At 35.2% G+C, this 19,234-nt stretch overlaps 1 protein-coding gene across 1 annotated transcript in view; it reads right to left on the bottom strand.

Annotated features, from left to right (window-relative positions):
* The window catches only part of LOC103480796 (receptor-type tyrosine-protein phosphatase H-like), a 63,602-nt gene that overhangs the window by 23,588 nt on the left and 20,780 nt on the right, over positions 1-19,234 (bottom strand). Inside the window, exon 4 of the mRNA XM_017310334.1 lies at positions 14,205-14,211. Within this exon, the coding sequence (XP_017165823.1) occupies positions 14,205-14,211 (7 nt within the window). The remainder of the gene's footprint in view (positions 1-14,204; positions 14,212-19,234) is intronic.

The raw sequence follows: 19,234 nt of genomic DNA, 5'->3' as shown, positions 1-19,234 counted from the left end.
CTGCTTCTGACGTTCTCAAACACAGAGAAGAGAGTGAATGTATATCTGGTTCCAGCAGTGAGAGATGAAACTGTGTAGTTCATTGGTCCATCTCCATCTGGTGGTCTGATGAATGTATCTGATCCGTTAAACTGGAGAACAAAGCTGGTGCTGTTGTTGATTTTATTCCACTGCAGAGTGATGCTGCTCTCATCTTGATCTGATGCTCTGAAGGCTTCTGTGTTTACAGGAGCTGAGAACAAGTTGGAAAAAATAGTCAAATTTTTTTGACCAAAATATTCAGAACTTGTCTCTTTGTTTTAGAAATACTTCTAAAATTGTGGCAATGCTAGTTATTGAATTGGATGGTTAGAGTAACAGAAAGACCTTGAAATTACTTTGTGAATCTATTTAATCTCTTGTTGAAACTCTTGTACAGTTTGACTCTGTGCCGGTTATTCATATTTACATTCATGAACAAAGTGAGTTTTCTCAAGTTTATACCAAAACTGGGTAGGCTCATGACATACAGATGGAGTACCGTCCTGTTTTCTGTAGATCTAAACTTTGATATATTTTCTAAACAACTGGAACTTTAAATATTGTCTGTTGATCCTGAAATTTGACAAATTGGTCCTATTATGAGTATCATTGATTATAGCCAATGAGTGACAAAGGGAGATTCAAGTCTTTGGAGGAAAAAGTATTGTTTACTTTGGTTGTGAATAAATTAAAGTCTTTATATCCCACCATTAACAGCTTAAAATGTACACTGCTTCTGACGTTCTCATAGAGAAGAGAGTGAATGTGTATTTATTTCCAGCAGTGAGAGATGAAACTGTGTGGTTCACTGGTCCGTCTCTATCTGAAAAAAATTGTAGTAAACTTTGCTGTCCTTCAATGAGACTCGTGTTTCATACTCTTGTTACAGAGCAGGTTTAAGAGTAAACTGTAAAAGTGGTCAAACAAAAAACTGGATTATATGAGAGAGGGGAAGATGTGGCAAAGGTCAACAAGCCAGGGCTGAGGACGTATACGAGTCGTGCGCTTTTCCCCTCCAAAGCAAATAAACCATTTTCAATAACCAGAGACTACAGACTCACTGACTTCTGGCATTAAAATATATTTGCTTCCTAATAAAATGTAAAGTCTTACCAGTAGCTGCAGTAATTTTGATGCCACTGCTCCTGACGTTGTCAAGAACAGAGAAGAGAGTGAATGTGTAGTTTGTTGCAGGAGAGAGAGATGAGACTGTGTAGTTTACTGGTCCATCTCCATCTGGGGCTCTGATGAATGTCTCCACACCATTAAATAGGAGAACAAAGCTGGTGTTGATGATGTTGATATTGTTCCACTGCAGAGTGATGCTGCTGTCATTCCGTGTTGAAGCTGTAAAACCTTTGGCATTTGGTGGAACTAAGATAAAAACAATACAAACAGTAACAAATTAAATAGGAATGTGTCCAAACACATTTTAATGTTTTTACAGTAAAATGTGGGTTTTTGTCATTTCTTTAATTTGTTAAAAGCTATACTTTCAGAAAACGTTTATTTGTTCTGTGTTACATAACATAAATCTTCCCAACATAATATTTCCTGATGTAAACTTAGGAATTATAAAATACATTACTTGGTTTGTAGCAGACGAATGGATAACTCAGGCTGCAACTTTCATCCGACCATCTTCCAGAGTCACTAAATGATCCAGCAACACACTGTTCACCAGATGGTGCATTGGGCTCGCCATTTGCCCAGTATCGAAACAGAGAGTCGCTGCCATCAGACCACAGCATTTCCCGATACAGTCCAATCCAAACAATGTTGGCACCTATAAGGTTTCTGATGATTTCATTTTCTGCCTGATTTCGTATACTGGCAAGAGAAAGTAACATGAATAAACCATCATATTAAATACAGTACATAAGGAAAACTAATCTGTGTTGGGTTTCTTTTGATTTTTCTGTTTCAATACAAACACACAAAAAGACAATAGCTGTGTTGTCTTTTGTTTGTTTCTGTTTTTAATACTCAAGAAAAACATAAATAGTAATAATTAAAAATCCACAGTGTTTCATTTCGCTTCAGCCATTAAATCTAAACTAAAATAATCAGTTGTTTTTTTTACAAATATGTAATGATTCGAGAAATGACGGATGTCAACAAAGAAGACGGCTGTACGAGAGATTATTACATTTTATGTTAATTACTTTCTTGGAATGGTAAGTTAATTTTATGTATATTAGGATCATGAGCTCTTGAACAGATGTGTTGACTCTGTCCAAACAATTCAACGGTGACCAACGGAGAACAGAATCAACCTAACTAAAGTAATGCATCGTTCCGGCCAAAACAAACAATCAGAACCAGGAGGACGCTCTAGTGCATCAACCTCAAAAACATAAATGTTTAACTCCATCAACTTCATTTGTTGCTAACTTTGCTAATGGTGGAAAGACAACTTATCATTACAGGAAAGCTGTTTATCTGCTGTCATTGGTAGCTATGCTAACTAGACTGAGCATTCACAACAGGCTATGCTGACTACAGAATAACACAGAGCAAGGAGGAGGAAGGATGAGCAGCACCACATGAGATTGTGATTGACAGCACTAAAACTCTCCTGTAGATGACTGGTTGTTTCTAGCACCGGGAGAAGGCAGAGGAAATAGATTTTTCACAGATTACCTCTCGTACCATACTGTCACAACATAATGACAGTTTTAACAAATATGTTTTTATAAAAGCTACATACTGCAGCTTTAATTTCATTCAGGAATGGACAGGTCAGGAAGGATGTGGGTTTGAGCTGCTGCTGACTGACTCACCCGTTAAATGTGGTAAAATGGTACAAGGACAAGTGAAATATGTGAATATATTGGTAATTTCTTTACTTAATTTATTACATGCTATGGAGGCAAACAGTAGTCTGTAGCTATGCTAAATGGTTGATAATCTCAGTCTACCCACCTCTCGGAGAAAAACTGGGTTGCAAATTGACACTCTTACCTTTTTCTCTCTCTCTCCCTCTTTCTATTTCTTTGAAAACCTGATTTTATAATTTTTTTTAGTAGCATAGTAACTGCTACGGTCATTCTTGTCTTCCACTGACTGCTGCTGAACACCATTACCATCATGTGCACTAAGCAGGAACGAACCATTTCTGAAGATCCACGGTGTGTTCAGGGTAAATATGGATGTGTGCTTTCTGGTCTTGGTGTGGTAATATAAAATTTTTTCTGCTAAAAACAATTTTAGAAAACACAAAATGATTAATTTTGTAACTGAAAGGGCCCTATTTTTTATTTTATTTCTATGAACAAAAGAAAGAAAAATTGCAAAGGGTCCCCTGTCGGTAAGTAGTCCTTGGAATTGTCCTAACCTTAACCCCCTAATATAACATGTGGGGCAAAACAGAAGAATTAGTCAAATTAACCAAATTGGAATTTCAAATCTTAAATTAACCTATTAACATATTGGTATAAAGATGGGGCTTTTGTTATGTTGCAATATTTAAGCACCCTCTTAAAAATGGTGATATTTAGAAAGTGGTATTTGTAAGTAAAAACTAAACCTAAGGATTAAATTGTTAATATCTTAATATAACTTTAATTCCCCTGTTAGAAGATAAAATGTAATTATATCAAAACTAAAAAGTACAAGATCCAGCTTTTAAAATATTTCTAAAAACATTAATTAAGTTGCAATTGTCTCAAAATCTCAGTCACAAAACTCAGGAATTGAGATTTATTATTTTGAATTTATTTTTGCAGAAAGTCATTACAGGAAAAACGTCATACATAATTATGAATTTCATGTCTTAATTTTTCTGTGGGAGTGGAACAGAAAATGGTTTGGTTCCTTTTTAGAGATATAATTTTTAAACAAATGTTTTCTTTTCAGGAAAATTGAATTCAGAAAATTGATGTGTTCTTTATTAATTACTTTTAACATTTTTCGTCTGTAAAGTCTCAACCATTCATAGTTTCTTTTGAAAAGGACATTTTAGTTCCCCGAGTCATTTTATTAGTCACAATGTAGCATCAGGCCTTTTTTCTATCTTATATGTGCTGTATGTTTGTCCTTCGCTTGATTTCTGTTAGAACATTAGTGCCACTTTCTACTGAACTAACTTTTAGCCACATAAAAGACATACATTTTATTTTTGCCCAGGTTAAAAAAAAGTATACTTAAGTATATTTCAAACATACTTACATTTGTGAAAGTATATTTTAAGTATACTAAGTACTACCTCTATATACTAAAAGTATGCTTGTACCAATTTTGAAATTATAACTTTAAACACACTTAAACATAATTGAACCAAAATACACTTAATATATTAAAGAAAAGTATACTTTAAGTGAAGAAAATACACTCCTGATCAAAATCTTAAGACCAGTCAAAAAATTGCAAGAATTTGCATTTTGCACTACTGGATCTTAAGAAGGTTCCAAGTAGAGCTTCACAATGTTAAAGGAAAAAAAATCAGCGCAAGAGACAAAAACTTTTGAGCAGGGAATTTTCTGAAAACTGCATTTACACTCAATTTTTTTCAACTGATTAAAAGTTTAAGACCATAGTCTTTAAAAGCCAAAAGCTGTGCAAAAATCTGGCCATATTAGATTCGCTGTGTTGATGCATTTTGACCTGCTTCACCCCACGTGCTTCAATTTTCCGCTGCAACATGCAAACGTCCCCATTCACTCAGTGCGTTATAGTTCCACATCGCTTAGAATTTGTTGCTGCGCGTTTGCGCAGAGTGAAGGAAAGAGGAGACCAGCTGCACAGGCAGGCTGAGAAATGAGAAGCAGGTGATCGGTTTGTGTGATCGGCAACAAGAGACCGTGATCGGCGATCACCGATCATACGCTTTTTCACGGAAACCGGCCGATTATGATCAGTGGCCGATCGATCGTCACACCTCTAATAAATAGTACATAAAAAAATATACTTAAAGTACACCAAGTACAACTTGAAGTTGTTCCAAAAAAGTATGTTAAAGTATACTAAGTATACTAAAAATTGTAATTTAATATTATTTAAATACTATTAAAATATACTAAGCACAAAAAAAGTTTAAAAATAGTACAGTTTAAGTACATCAATCAAAGTATGCTAAAGTGTGTTAAAATTTAGTACACTAAAGTATACTTTTTTACTAAGGTGGTAACAGCTAAATATATAATCTTGTCTCTAGATCAGTGTTTCTCAACCCTGGTCTTCACCGCCCCCTGCTCTGCATGTTTTAGATGTGCCTCTATTCCAGAACACCTGATTCAAATGATTGCATGACCATCAAGTACTGCAGAAACCTGTTAATCACCCAGAGATACAATTCAGGTGTGTGGTAGAAGGGAAACACCTAAAACATGCAGGGAACTGGGGCAGTGAGGACCAGGGTTGAGAAGCACTGCTCTAGATAGTTAAATTGCAGGGGAAATCGCCTTTAAGACTGTTAGATTCAATGCTAGTATATTTTATTTAATGTGTATTTTTTCCATCTTGGAAATATGGCAATGTTCACAGAGTGATGTGTGATGCAAACTAAAAAAAAATGTTTTCAAATGTGAAGTATTGAAATAATTTCTGTTTCACTCTACTGAATATGTGTGATTACATCAAATTTTGTTCTGCATTCAACAAGTTAAAACAAAACCTGTTTGAACAGCCAAATATTTCCAGTAATGAATTCGGTAAGCAAAAATACTTATGAGGTACATTTGATAACAGGAAGGCAGCAAAACTTGCTATGAATGCTAAGACTAGTTAGCACAGCCACAGGTAACAGTGAGTAAATGGTTTTACTGTGATGGTGAATTGTTTCTCCGCTGTTGGCACATTTAGCAGTTCATTCATGAGGAGTTGACTGACGGCGCTAAGATGCTCCTACTGGCCCTGATTGGTTGTTTGTCATTGGGCACGGTGCATTTCTTCAGACAGCAGTTAAAGCACAGGAAAAAAGCGGAGGATCTTGTTCTTTTTACAGATTATCTGCCTCATACCGTCACAACATGATGACAATTTCAGCAAGTACTTAAAAATATATTTCTTATAAAAGTTACTATCCTGGCAGTTGCCTTCCTGTGCTATTCCTCTCGATTCAAGTCTCGTTTATGGCACAGACTGGGCTTTCTCCAATTGACTTGGATTCCCACTGGCAGAATTTCTACTGGGCTAAATAAGCAAACAGAAGACATTCTGAGCGTTGATGTTGATTTTTGGCGATATTTTATCATCGCAGTCCACCAGTAGTTTTAGCAATAGCAGCAGATGTAGTAAACAAAGCTGTTCAGTCCATGTTGGTCACACTTCCAACTATTAAACTATCTTTAACAGCCGTCTCATTAGGGTCGGCACGTCTCTCTTCATAGTGAATGATGGTTGTTTCACACTTCAGGAAATTTCTGGTACGCTTCATAGTATTGAACTGGCACACAACATACATCAAACATTAGTGACTGGGTAAAGTGTAAGACTTCAACAGAGTCCATGCATCAATGGAGCAACCATTTCTCAAAAGCTGAGAACACAGACTCTGTGTAAGAATCAAAGCATAGAACACCGGGCTGGTTTTTACTGGCCTAAAACGTTAAGATACTGCAGCTTTAATTTTTTATGATGTAAGTACTTTGAATTCTTAGTTTTCTAATTTGCATAAAGGTAGCAGTCACTTAAAACGTCGCATTAGACGATGTGTTCATTGAATTAAAAAGATTAGTTTAATAAACAGGCAGCTGTATAAAAAGCAGGTAGAAAAAAATAGTTAAAGGAAAGACTGATACACGGAAAGAAAAAACAAAGTATGACAAAAGATAAGAGTTACCAGAAATACAGGAATACAGCTCGCATAACACAGCAACAGGAGTAACGGGAAGTAAATGGAAAACAACAGTAAGAAACAATTCACTGTTCTTCATGCCAAAACAAACCAGGACCAAGTGTTTACAAAGAGAAAGAATAACCCACCAACTTCTTTAATGACAAAACAAAAGCCCAGAGGAAAATGTCTGTAGAATTCATAAACCAGAACTACAATCCCTCTTTATAGAGATTATTAATGCATTAATGCAGTATTTGCTGTAAGATACAGTCTTATTATTTACCTGGCCAGGTCAACATAATACTGACGGCAGAATTGCTGAGCTCCTGTCCAGGTTAATGAATTGCTACTCAAAACATAGGATGGTGATCCACCTACTGTACCTGTAAATGTATAGATAAAATGTAGAATAAGAAAACTAAAAACTAAAAGAAAATATATTTTAATGTATGTATTATACTTCTTTATATATATGTTTACTTACCCCTATAGCACACAAATTTCCTTACGACTGTGCACCAATCGTCATCCCATTGACCCAGAAGGTTAATACTAGAGCCGTAAAACATGACACAATACTGTTGTCCTTGAGCGTCATTGGGCTCGCCAGGATACCAGTTCCTAAATGAATTTTCTCCAGGACCATAGAAGCTGCTGTCATTTAGGGACCATTTCCAGCTGTTTGTTAAGTTTTCATAAAGACCGATCCATGCCTTGCCTAAATAATAAAAAAACATGTTTATTATATTTAGAAGCTTCAGTGAAACATGTTTACTGTTACATATTATAAGACTTTCAGTAATACTGATAAAATAACGCAGGGTTTGTTTATATCTGTGTTGTCTTCCTTTTTTCAAGTTGAAAACTCACCTGTATAACCGGAGGTGGTACTTAGAAAGTTATCAACATCAGCTGTGCTTTCAATGGTGGCCAGATCAGTGTAGTTCCGTCTGCAGACACTCTGAGCTTCTGTCCATGTTAGCAAAGTGTTCACAAAGTAGTACTGATGGCTTTGGGCGCTAGCAACACTGAGCAGGGCGCCTGAAATAAAACCGATTAAACTTTAACAGCATTGAATTACAGGCATTGCATTAATCTTACTTATTTCTTCCAAGTGTTTTTTCTGTGGAAAATGTCAGGAAAAATAGTGATTAAACGCATTTAATCAGCCTTGTTAGCCAAGCTTAATAATTCCCCCCCCCACCCCCACCCCAAAAAAAAACAAAAAAAAACTCAATTACATTTTGTTTGCCGTTACTTTTGACATTCAGGTCTACAATTTGTCATAAGGCCCTTCTAGAATTTGTTTTAATGTAATTTCTGTCACCTGTGTAGTTTAAAAGGCCTTGGTAAGCAGGAAGGAACTGCAAAGTAACCTTCAAAGCAGGTTTGTTCATCTCCAGTGTTCTGGCACTAATATACATAAACGACTCAATTACCTTCTTTGCAAATCAAACTTCAGTGTTAATGAATTATTAATTCAGCTTTTTTGAATAATGAAAATATGTAAAACATGGTGGACAGCTTCACTAGAGGTCAGCAGGTTTTAAAGTCATTACATGATTTAACTAATGAAGCTGTTGGGAGAAAAACTGCCAGCACAACACAATCAAAATATGTGAGCAGAAAACCAACACAATGTACTCAAATATATAATTTAAACTAAAGCAGGTATACAGTTCCTAAATGATAGAATAATGAGCGAGATACTTATTTAACTTTTATCAAGTTAAGTAAGATTAGCATGCCAATAAAATATGAAATGTTAAATAAATAGGATGTCATTGGTTTATTAGCCAAGATCAGCGTTAAATGGAGGTTCACCTGGGGACACACTGCTTAAATGTGCAAAACTAAAACTTTGTTCTAAAGACTTTATCAAAGATGCTGAAATGGTTTCAGTTTTCCACAGTGAAATATGTCCCTTACCCACATCGGCTAAAAAAGAATTTAGTGAGAAAAATCACATTATTACTTCACAAGAAATAAAAATAAGCCAAACTACAGATTGAAAATGAGCCCAGAAAAAAAAAATACCTTAATTTTTAGTAACAACTGAAAAATAAGGTGGAAGCTGGAAATTTAATGAAAATATCGGTTCAAGACATCACACTTGAAGTTATAACTTAGTAACAAAGTCTTACTTCTGAATGGCACCAATAATTAGCAAGAACAAACAGCAAAGTTAATGTTTTGGAGTAACCATCACAAAGCCCTGAACTAAGCACAATAGAAAATGTTTGTTCAAGCTACAAACAAAAAATGCACAACTAGACCTATGAAGAAGAAATGAGCAGCAAGTTATGGATGGATACGCAAAACAGTTTATCTTTGTCATATGGTCTCAAGAGTGATTCTAACAAATGGAAACACATGTAAACATCTGAACATGATGAATTTAAGAAAAATAACTATTAAGACAAAGACAGACAGAACATGTAAGCAGGTCTGTCCTGGGATTTGAACCCAGGAAAATGTAAAAAAAAAAAAAAAAAAAAAAAAAAAAAAAAAAAAAAAAAGAAAAAAAAAAAAGGTTATAAGAACTCATAAGAAAACGGACACAAACCTATGAGCCCAAACAGGATGAGCCTGTAATCCATCAATGAACGCTTGAGATAAAATAGAGTATCCAGATGATTTCTATATCCAAACGCTACGGATGCATTTCACAACATAGACAAGTTGATAAGCTTCAAAGCAAATAATAAGCAAAGTACTGAGATGCTCTGCAAGTTTAAAGGTATTTCAGGTGGGTGTGGTATTCATGGAAAAGTTGCTTTTTATGAGCTGCCAGCACATCTGACAGTACAAGAATGAGGATGAGCATAATTTTAAAATATAAGGTGTCACAAAAAAAAACAGAGAAGTTATGATGTGCAGGTGCTTAACACTACTAGAGTTCATAGAAGTTCACTTTGCATTCTTAGGGCTGTTTCATCAACATTTTGTTGTCAACATTATAGTTTGAGAGACTAAAAGGTCATGAGTCTAACCAGGAGGTCAGCAGCATAAGAGCACCACAGAGTCCAGTCATCTGTAGAAATATTCAGATTATTTTCCAGATTTCTGGGTGTATCAGAGGTGAACAAGAAATGTTGATCAAAAGTTGCCAGAATGCTCAGATCCATGACGTGGGAACAACTGTATCATAAATTAGGTGCTTTTAAATTGTTGGAGAAACTATCCTAAGCTGTAATAAAGCTTAAAGGTCTTTTTGTCTGGTGAACCATTTGTCATAATGAAATGGTTGGAAGACCCAAACACAAAGCTAGAGAAGCTGGAGGAATGAAAAAAAATTAATTTAGAGCCCTAAAAATCTAAAGAACATAATATTAACAATGCAACAAAACAAAATGCTTCTTGATCAAAGATCATCTCACCATAAATCTGACTTTAGCAAACACTTCCTTGTTCTTAAACTTAAGGTTCCCGACAAACCACATTCCTCATAAATAACCAGAGCTTCTTTTACTGAAATAAAGACTATTCATTTCTTTATAAAAAAAATACACCGTAGATGTTTTTGTTAGGATAGAAAATAAATTGTTTTAAAGAGAATACTGTGGACACTCGTAGAAGATGTGACTGTTCTTTGTGTAGAAGCAAAGGCTTTATCTAATCACACTAATAAATCAATAGCTATTTGACTAATAAAACTATCAGAGGTGTAGAAAGAGATGGAGTGGAGCAGATATTAAGAGGGACCTTAGTCTACAATAAGGATCTTTTCATTTCATGATTAATTATTTTAGTTTTGCTTTAACATCAATAAACTTTGTCACACTAAGGAAACTGCTGACTGTTTGCATCTCCAGCTGTTGAGAGGAAAACAATGAATCATGAAACTATGGTTCACTTGTCCTTCAGGTCATGTTTTCATTGAGTTGAAACTTTTTCATAAAACTAATATAATGGGGCAATTACATTCTGGAAACTGGGGATTTCAAATTCCTACAGGCATACATTACTTTTTCATCCTGGGATTGCTTATTTTCCTCAGTTCCTTCTCATATTCATCTGTGAACTTCACTAACAGTTACCCCAGAACAAAGGAACCACGTAATGTCAAGAATTTATTTATTCCAGTTCTCTTCGTCTTCATTACCATCGTCTCAATATACCTTTTTTAAGGTATATTAAGAACTATTAAGCCACAAACGCACACACCACACGTGCTCTACCCATGCATAACAAAAACCATGACAGACACAGAAGAACAGGGAAGTGCAGTACAAGATTTTGATTGGTGGAGAGAGCTGATGGTGGAAACGTTTGCGTGCAGGTTATGCAGAAGAATCATGAGTATTTTTAACTTCCTGTTGAACAACTAGCAACTTAAAATGTGCTACAGTATTCATTTCAAAATTTGGTAACCTCTTATTGAAATTAACATTCAGAAAAAGTGCTATAACTTAGTGTGATTCAATACTTTATGGTATTACAGCCCTCAGTGCATGTGGATCTTTTAGACGCTCAACAGTAGTGGGTTATGGAAAGCTTAAGAAAACCAAACTTCTATCTTGTCTAGTCTTCTGGGTCCAGTTTGATGCGACTTGGCACTTATTTATTGGTACTGAAGTAGGCTAATAAGCTATTAAGCAGTTTCAAAAACTACTGCTCAAAAATAAATAACTTGTTGTGCAATGCAAATTACCAAAGGCCTATAATATATGACAGTCAACAGTCTTTGGCAAAAAAAACCTTTCAAACTGGAACAGATGTGCACTACTGCCAATTCTGGACTTTTGTTGCCTCCTATCAGCTAAGAAGCAGAATTACATGTAAAAAATAAATAAAATAAATATAAATATAATTGTTTTAGCTACTGTCAGAGGTCATTCCTTTTTGTCCTTATGAATATAATTATATAAAAATACAGCTGTAAAAACAATTTAAAATATTATCAAAAATAAAGATGATTACATATTTCTTTTCCAATTGGTCCTGTTTCTCATAATGTCTGACTATGGGAAATGTGCCTACAGTGATCATATGTTACCATAATTGGACAAGCTTAAGACATAATTTCACAGTTAATTCTTGCAACACTTTATTGACAAAATTATGATCAAATTCTGGTGTCATTTTGTTTTGATGCTCTTAGAGCTTCTGTGCTTTTAGGAGCTTTGAAAAAAAGTTTTGAAATTACTTATATGAAAAAGGATGTTCCAGTAATCTGCATAACTTAGTGCATGTTGACACATATCTTGATTGATTCAAGGATGTGAAGTCTACCTGTTGAAACTTTATGCCCATTTGCTCTCTGTTTCAATGTTTTAAATCAAATTTCAATACTTTGAAAACTGTTGCAAAATAAATGTCTGTACGCTACTCTCTTAGTTTCACACAAAACAAAAAATAAAAACATATACACTCTACCTAAATTTAAGATGCTGTTATACTTGTATAACATGGAATTTGCCAAATAAAATAAAATAAAATAAAACTGCACAGATCTTAAATTAAAGCCATGTGGGAATTAAGCTACATATCTTACCTGTGACAGCATTAAGTTGTACTCCACTGCTTCTGACGTTCTCAAACAGAGAAGAGACTGAATGTGTATCTGGTTCCAGCAGTGAGAACAGAGACTGTGTGGTTCACTGGTCCATCTCCATCTGGTGCTCTGATGAATGTATCTGATCCGTTAAACTGGAGAACAAAGCTGGTGTTGATGTTGATTTTACTCCACTGCAGAGTGATGCTGCTCTCATCTTGAATGGATGACCTGAAGTCTTCTGCATTTTGAGGTTCTTTAAAAAAATAAAAAAAAATCACAAGTGACTCCATCATGTCACTACCATACATCTGACAAGGCACATAAGATATTATATTCAATTGTTTGTAGAAAAAAAGTATACTGAAAACATATGATGGAAGTTTCACTGTAAAATATAAAGGTCTCACAATAGTAGCTCTTCAACAACAGGTGCAGCTTTAAACAGCTGCTCTACTGATGACTTGGTGGGCGGGTTGACCTGTTTTAGTGCTAACGGAACCAAAACACACCGAACTGCGCAGCACATGCTAAGGTTATCAAAGTCAATAGAAGGCTAGTAACAGTTAGGCTAGCATAACTGACCCACTGCTCACTTTTTCAAGGTTTTCTTTAAGTTAAAACTTTTTCCTCACCTGTTAAATCTGAAGCCCTCGTTATCTAATTCATAGGGTTGAATTAACCACTAATTATTGCGTCCATTTTTCAGATTCTTTGTGTCACTGTGGTATTTTTCTGACCACCCATAATGTTGACTCAATGGACAGTAATGGCGCAGGTGTGGCGCACGAGAAGTCACGTAATTTATATCCATCCTATCAATGATGCTGCCTCGCTCTGTCCTTCTCTCTCACTTCCCGCAGGAGACCGAACTCTGAACATGTATTTTTACTCTAAACATGTAATTTATCTGAAAAATGTTTCAGTGCTTCATTTGGTAAAACTGTCACCAAGTCCTCACAGTGTAATATGAGAGATAATCTTCAGCAGGACATCAAGTGTAGTAAAGGCCTGGTAAAGAGAAATTCAGTTGTTTCAGTTGTTTGATCTAAAACCTGCAGGAGAGTAGCTCTGAAGGACTAGGGTTGGAGACGCCTGTTCTAATGCATGAAGGAAGTCACTAATTAATAGTTACTTTCGAAGGACTTTGTTTTGGGTTTATGGTTGTTTTTTAATAGAGCTGGAGACACAGCCAGACTCTGTTTACGGTAGTCAAATTAATTCAAAGAACTCAGACCGGAAAGCCAGCGTCGTTTTATTGCAGCTTGTTTTTTCCTCTGGTATCTGAGATGCTGCAGCTGAAATTATTCATGATGCAAATTCAAATCTACACCACATGAAGCCTAACACTGTCAGTACAATACTCTGTTTTGCATCAGACAAATACAGAACTTTATACTTAAGTACAATTTCCATCAGCAAGAATAAAGATAACATAAAATCAAACACCTCACCAGTGACAGCTGTAAGTTGTTCTCCACTGCTTCTGACTTTATCAACCACAGAGAAGAGAATGAAAGTGAATCTAGTGCCAGAAAACAGCAGTAAGGCTGTGTAAGTTACTGATCCATCTCCACCAGGAGCATCAATTAATTTCTCTATTTAAACTGGAGAATAAACTCAATGTTGACTTTATTCCTCTGCTCATAGATTCTGGTCTCATCTTGTGGCACTAAGACACAAAATTACTAAACTATAATGTAGTTTTATGCTTTCCAAATTGTTTTGTTTATTTATGCTGTTTTTATTCTTTGTGACAAATAAGCATTGAATCTATATTCACCAAAATTATCATGACGTTGTCCTGCAAACAGTAATGACGAGCTGATACAGGACTAAAATATTTTAATTACTGAACTACAACATGAACTGAGGCTGTGGTTGAAGTCGACATGGTTGCTCTGAAAGGCAGTAAGGCAGCTTTTCCAGCAAGAGACCAGTTCAAACCCATCATAATACCTTATACAACTGGATCAGGCCCAGGACTAAACACCCTGCCAGATTAATCTGCTTTAACTTTTTATTTGAATCACACGTCCTACTTGCCCACGTTGTGAAAGATTGAGCAGGATTTTCTCCATTCAGCTCAGACTTTAGCTTTGTTAAGTAACTTTCTCTCAAGGCTTCATGATCAAACTGCTCTCAGGTCAAAACTCAGGAATCAAGAAAATCCAAAAGACCTATGTGACCAGCAATTTCCAGTTTGAGAGAGAACACCAGGTTAGACAAAAGCTGATTAATCTTGCCAGTCATTCCTCCCTTGGAGAAATGTAATGCTTCTAAACGAGCGAACAATCAGATTTCAGACCGGAATAAAACTCTTTTTAGTGATGGTTCTGGTGGTTTTAAAAGACTCTTAATTCATCTATTTTTTTTTCTCGGATTAAAACAAAACTTTAGACAAAATTAGGCCAAGACAAATCCTTTGATTTCTGACACCAATAAACTAGTTTGTGATTCTTTTTATCCAAAACAATTGACAGATCAATACCTGATTATGCAGAATATTTTTCTAATCTTTCCATTTTATTGTAAGTGTAATTATTTCAGTCCTGATCCTGAATAAATCTTAATCCTGAGAAACAGTTCCAGGCCTAAAATGGAAGAAGACCCAGAGGAGATGAATGAAGGACTTTTGAAGGATTCAAACTTGATCTGGATACATCACTTGGTTTGTAACAGATGAATGAGTAACACAGTTTGCATCATGGCATTTTCTAGATTCACAATAGTACGACACTAAACACTTTACCGCCGTGGCTTGACTGACCATCCGCCCAGTTCCAAAATAAAGAGCTGCTGCTGTCAGACCAGAGTTTTTCCTGATGCAGACCGATCCATAGAAATGATCCACTGCATCAATTTGAGAAGAGCTCAGTCTCTCTCTGACTGCAAACACTGTGATGGTGATGCTAAAGATGATTTAATATGCAAGTTCTATGAATATTTTGGCTACAACTTTTGATGGTATTAATTATAACTATTTTCTAACTGTTCTATTTTTTTTTTTTTTTCAATTTCAATTCACAATTTTTTTTCTTATCATAAACATCCTAAACATTATCATTGTTAATTCCACCATCCGCCATCATCATTCTTGTGTTATTCCAGTGTTTTTCTGACTTCATGCTAGTTTCCCTGCACTTTCCCTATGCAAGGATTTTCCCTGTATGGGGAATAAGTCCATTTTTGTCAAAAATGTTAACCACCATAAATGTTTAAAAAAATATTAAAACTGATTATGTAAAATTACAGGAAATAAAGTTTTGCCATAGTGACTGAATGTTTGGAGTGAAGATTCAGACGACATTCATATTTAACATTCGAATGCTCAAATGTCAAACATTTGACTTTCACTTTCACTGCAAGCTGGGTAAGGTAATTTTATTAATACAGCACATTTTCAGCAACCAGGCAATACAAAGTGCTTTACATGAATTAGAAAGAAATACAAAAAAATAAACCAAAGGAAGAGCAAAATAAAAAAAAAGCTAAATATTTGTTCCCCATGTTGATTAAGTGGTCTGCAATTTAAAAACTAGTAGAGGGGTTTCTCTGGATTCCTGTTCTGATCATGTTGATCTTAGGAAGTAAGGGACAGTAGAAATGAGCCCTAATCCACCTCGACCCTGATTACATTTTAAAAAGTTTGAGAAAGGAACATTTCTATCCTATTTTCATGTAAATACATCCAGTTGATTCATACATTCAAGTTAATTCTTCCCAATACCTATTTACAACATTTGCTTTTCCCCATTACCATGAAGACTTATTGCATTTATATGGTTATAAATCTGTACTTAAAAGTTTAATGATCAGGGAAGCAACATGGAGTCACATTGACCTAAATTGTATTTTTTATGCTTTTGCTTTGTTTTGCTTGCCATCCTGTGTGTGTATACCATCACACACCTAGGTTTATTTTTTTTTCAAGCTTCTGCATCTAAATTTCAATATTTCTTCCAAAAGATTTTTTTTTCCAATACAAGTAAACATTTTATAGATCCCCAAAACTTTATTTAGAGGCATAAATTGAAGAATGCACACATATAATTTATGCAAATACAAGAAAATCTTAACTCAGTCCTTAATCAACCAAAAGAGATTAAAATATTACCCAAAGGAAAGTCATTACAATTGAAATTAGTACATAAAATAAACCACATTATTTCAGGAAAAGGAAACAACGTTACAGATGAATTATCCAGAAGGTTTGGAAGAAAGGATTTTCAGAGTAAACTGTGGTGGCAGATTATATTCTCTGAAGAGCTGGATTGAAAAACACATGAGTCAAAGGTTAAAAAAAAAGACACAAATAAACATTAAAAAAAATCTAAATAGATATTAGCTCACCTCTATCAAAGCATCTTCCATCTCTGATTCAGTCATTTCTCCAAGAAGCTCCAACTTCAAATTCAATCCTAAAACATAATCTGTTAACAAAAATTAGACATTTATAATTCATGAAAATAAGATAAATCTATTAAATTGTAGATTATTAAAGAACAAAGCAATAACTGTTTTCAAATAAAATCTAAATATTTGAAACGTCTAAATTTTTATATGATAGATCTATTTGGATAAGTGATTATCCAAATAGAAAAAAAAGAAAAAGAATTTTATTTACTCACTTGGACCTGTTTGTTGATCAATGAAGTTTTATCGGCATGAAAGAAACCACATATTTCATTAAATTTTCTATCATTCATTTTTTTGTAATTTCAAAATTAACTTGTCCACAATACACCAAAAAAATCAAAGAACAACAACATTAAGACATAACAAATGTCTTACTGTTGGATTATCTTTCATATATTCAAAGATAATTTACAAAGGACTTTGGTTAAATTCAAGCCATTAAACAACTGAAACTTTGAGTTTATGGGAAAAATAATGTAACTTAATGCACTCCATGAAGTATGAAACAGATTTACGTATCTTACCAGTATTTGCAAGTATGCTGACTCCACTGCTTCTGACGTTCTCAAACACAGAGAACAGGGTGAATGTGTAGTTTGTCCGAGCGGTCAGAGATGTGACTGTGTGTTTCACTGGTCCGTCTCCATCTGGTGAACTGATGTTTGTCTCTGTGCCGTTAAACTGGAGAACAAAGCTGATGTTGAATCCGACTTTATTCCATCGCAGAGTGATGCTGGTCTCATCTTGTTCTGATGCTCTGAAGCCCTCTGTGTTTGCTGGAGCTGAGACAAAAAAAAAGAAAAAATATATAACTTCATAACTTCATGTCTTCAAATACTTTATTGTCCAAAAGATAAAATTATAAATACTGTGATGGTTAAGATATGCGTCCCACAATCTTAAGCCAAATAATTCTACTAGGAACAAATCCAAATCAAGCAGCAACATTTTAGCAATAAAATTCTAATAYAAGAAGCCAAAGTAAAACAAAAGGTTAGAGTTAGTTAAAATATCTGTCACGATGTTGCGATAATATGGTGGTGAGGAAGAAGCTGGCAGACCAGGTTGAAGATGAATAATGACTTTAATGACGAAAATACAACTCAAACAGTCCAACGAGCAGGTAGCACAGTGAAGCTAATGCTAGTCACTGGTAGCAACTGATCATAAACGGGACTGAGATGAGAGCTGACGCTGACACAGGACAGGAAACGACGGTTCGACTGTGATGACTAAACGACATAATATGACAACATTAGACAAGGACCCGACAAAGACACAGAGACACAGGTGGCATTAAATACACAGCGGTAATCACGGAACGAGACACACCTGGGAACAATCAGGGTCAGACAGGACAACACAGAGACTCCACAGAACACAGCAAACTAAAGAAACACAGGAAAAAAACTAATCCAGACAATAACAGTTGATTTTAAGATTTGCTGTCTGAATATAGAGTTTGATACACTTTTTAAAGGTTTTATTGGCTTTAGTGGCCTTTATTTGAGAATGATTAGACAGGAAAGTGGGTAATGAGAGAGAAGGGGAGATCATCAAGCATTTTTAATTTCCTCTATTTCAAAAAGTCACTGAAGAAGGTTCATATGAATTATTTTTACCCTTGAACAAATTGATGTTCTGGCTCGTAGTGTTATTTTCTCATTACATGTGGGATTAGACAATGTAGTCCCACAAAAAATAAGACCCCCCACGGGAGTTTTCATACCTTAGCCCTTGTGTCCATAAGAAATAAGGCATTTATTCACAGAAGCTTGGTTCTATGATTTAATTCCAAATTTTAAAACACATCTCTTGGAATTTGGAGAGAAAATGTCATTCTACAAATGTCTTACTTAGTCTGAAAAAAATAGATTACTGTTGTTGTTTCACTGATCAAAAACATCATACCTTTCATCATTAATGGAAGACAATAAACATAGTGTGAGGTTTTGTTTCAGCACAGTTGTCAAACTTACATCGTTAATCAGGGGTGAAAGTAAGGGGGTACGGCAGGGTACTGCGTACTCCTAAAAGATTTAGCGGGGGGTACGCAGTACCTGCAAGAGAGGGGAGCGGCTGTCTGCTGTAAAAAATCAACGGGTTCACTGTGCAGCCATGAGTGCACCCACTAATTAGCCGTGACGGATTCGTTTTTCAAGAACAATTTAAAGCACGACTTAATCAGTTAATAAATTGCTTTTTTTCCCCATTTCATATTGTTTCTGAACTGTTCTTTGCTAGAGCAGCGGTGCAATATGTCGATCGCACCATCGTGGGAGGTTTTGAGTCAATCTTAGCATTGGACGCGGCCAGGGCCCTGAGACCAGCACGTCCTCCTCTGACTCCTTATCAAAACGTTCGTAACTTTATTAAAGAACAACAAAAAAAATCAACAAAACATGTTCAAATTAACAACCCAACTGATAGAGATTTTTTGGTATTATCATTTTGTTGTTACTTTAGTTCATATTCAGTCTAATGTTAGTCAGTTTAAAGTGTTCTCTTCTTTAGTGTGT

The sequence above is a fragment of the Poecilia reticulata genome, linkage group LG18 (genome assembly GCF_000633615.1).
Source record: "Poecilia reticulata strain Guanapo linkage group LG18, Guppy_female_1.0+MT, whole genome shotgun sequence".
In the NCBI taxonomy this organism is placed as follows: Eukaryota; Metazoa; Chordata; class Actinopteri; order Cyprinodontiformes; family Poeciliidae; genus Poecilia; species Poecilia reticulata.
The sequence above is the reverse complement of the archived record's forward strand: the minus strand, read 5'-3'. Positions and strand labels throughout refer to the sequence as shown.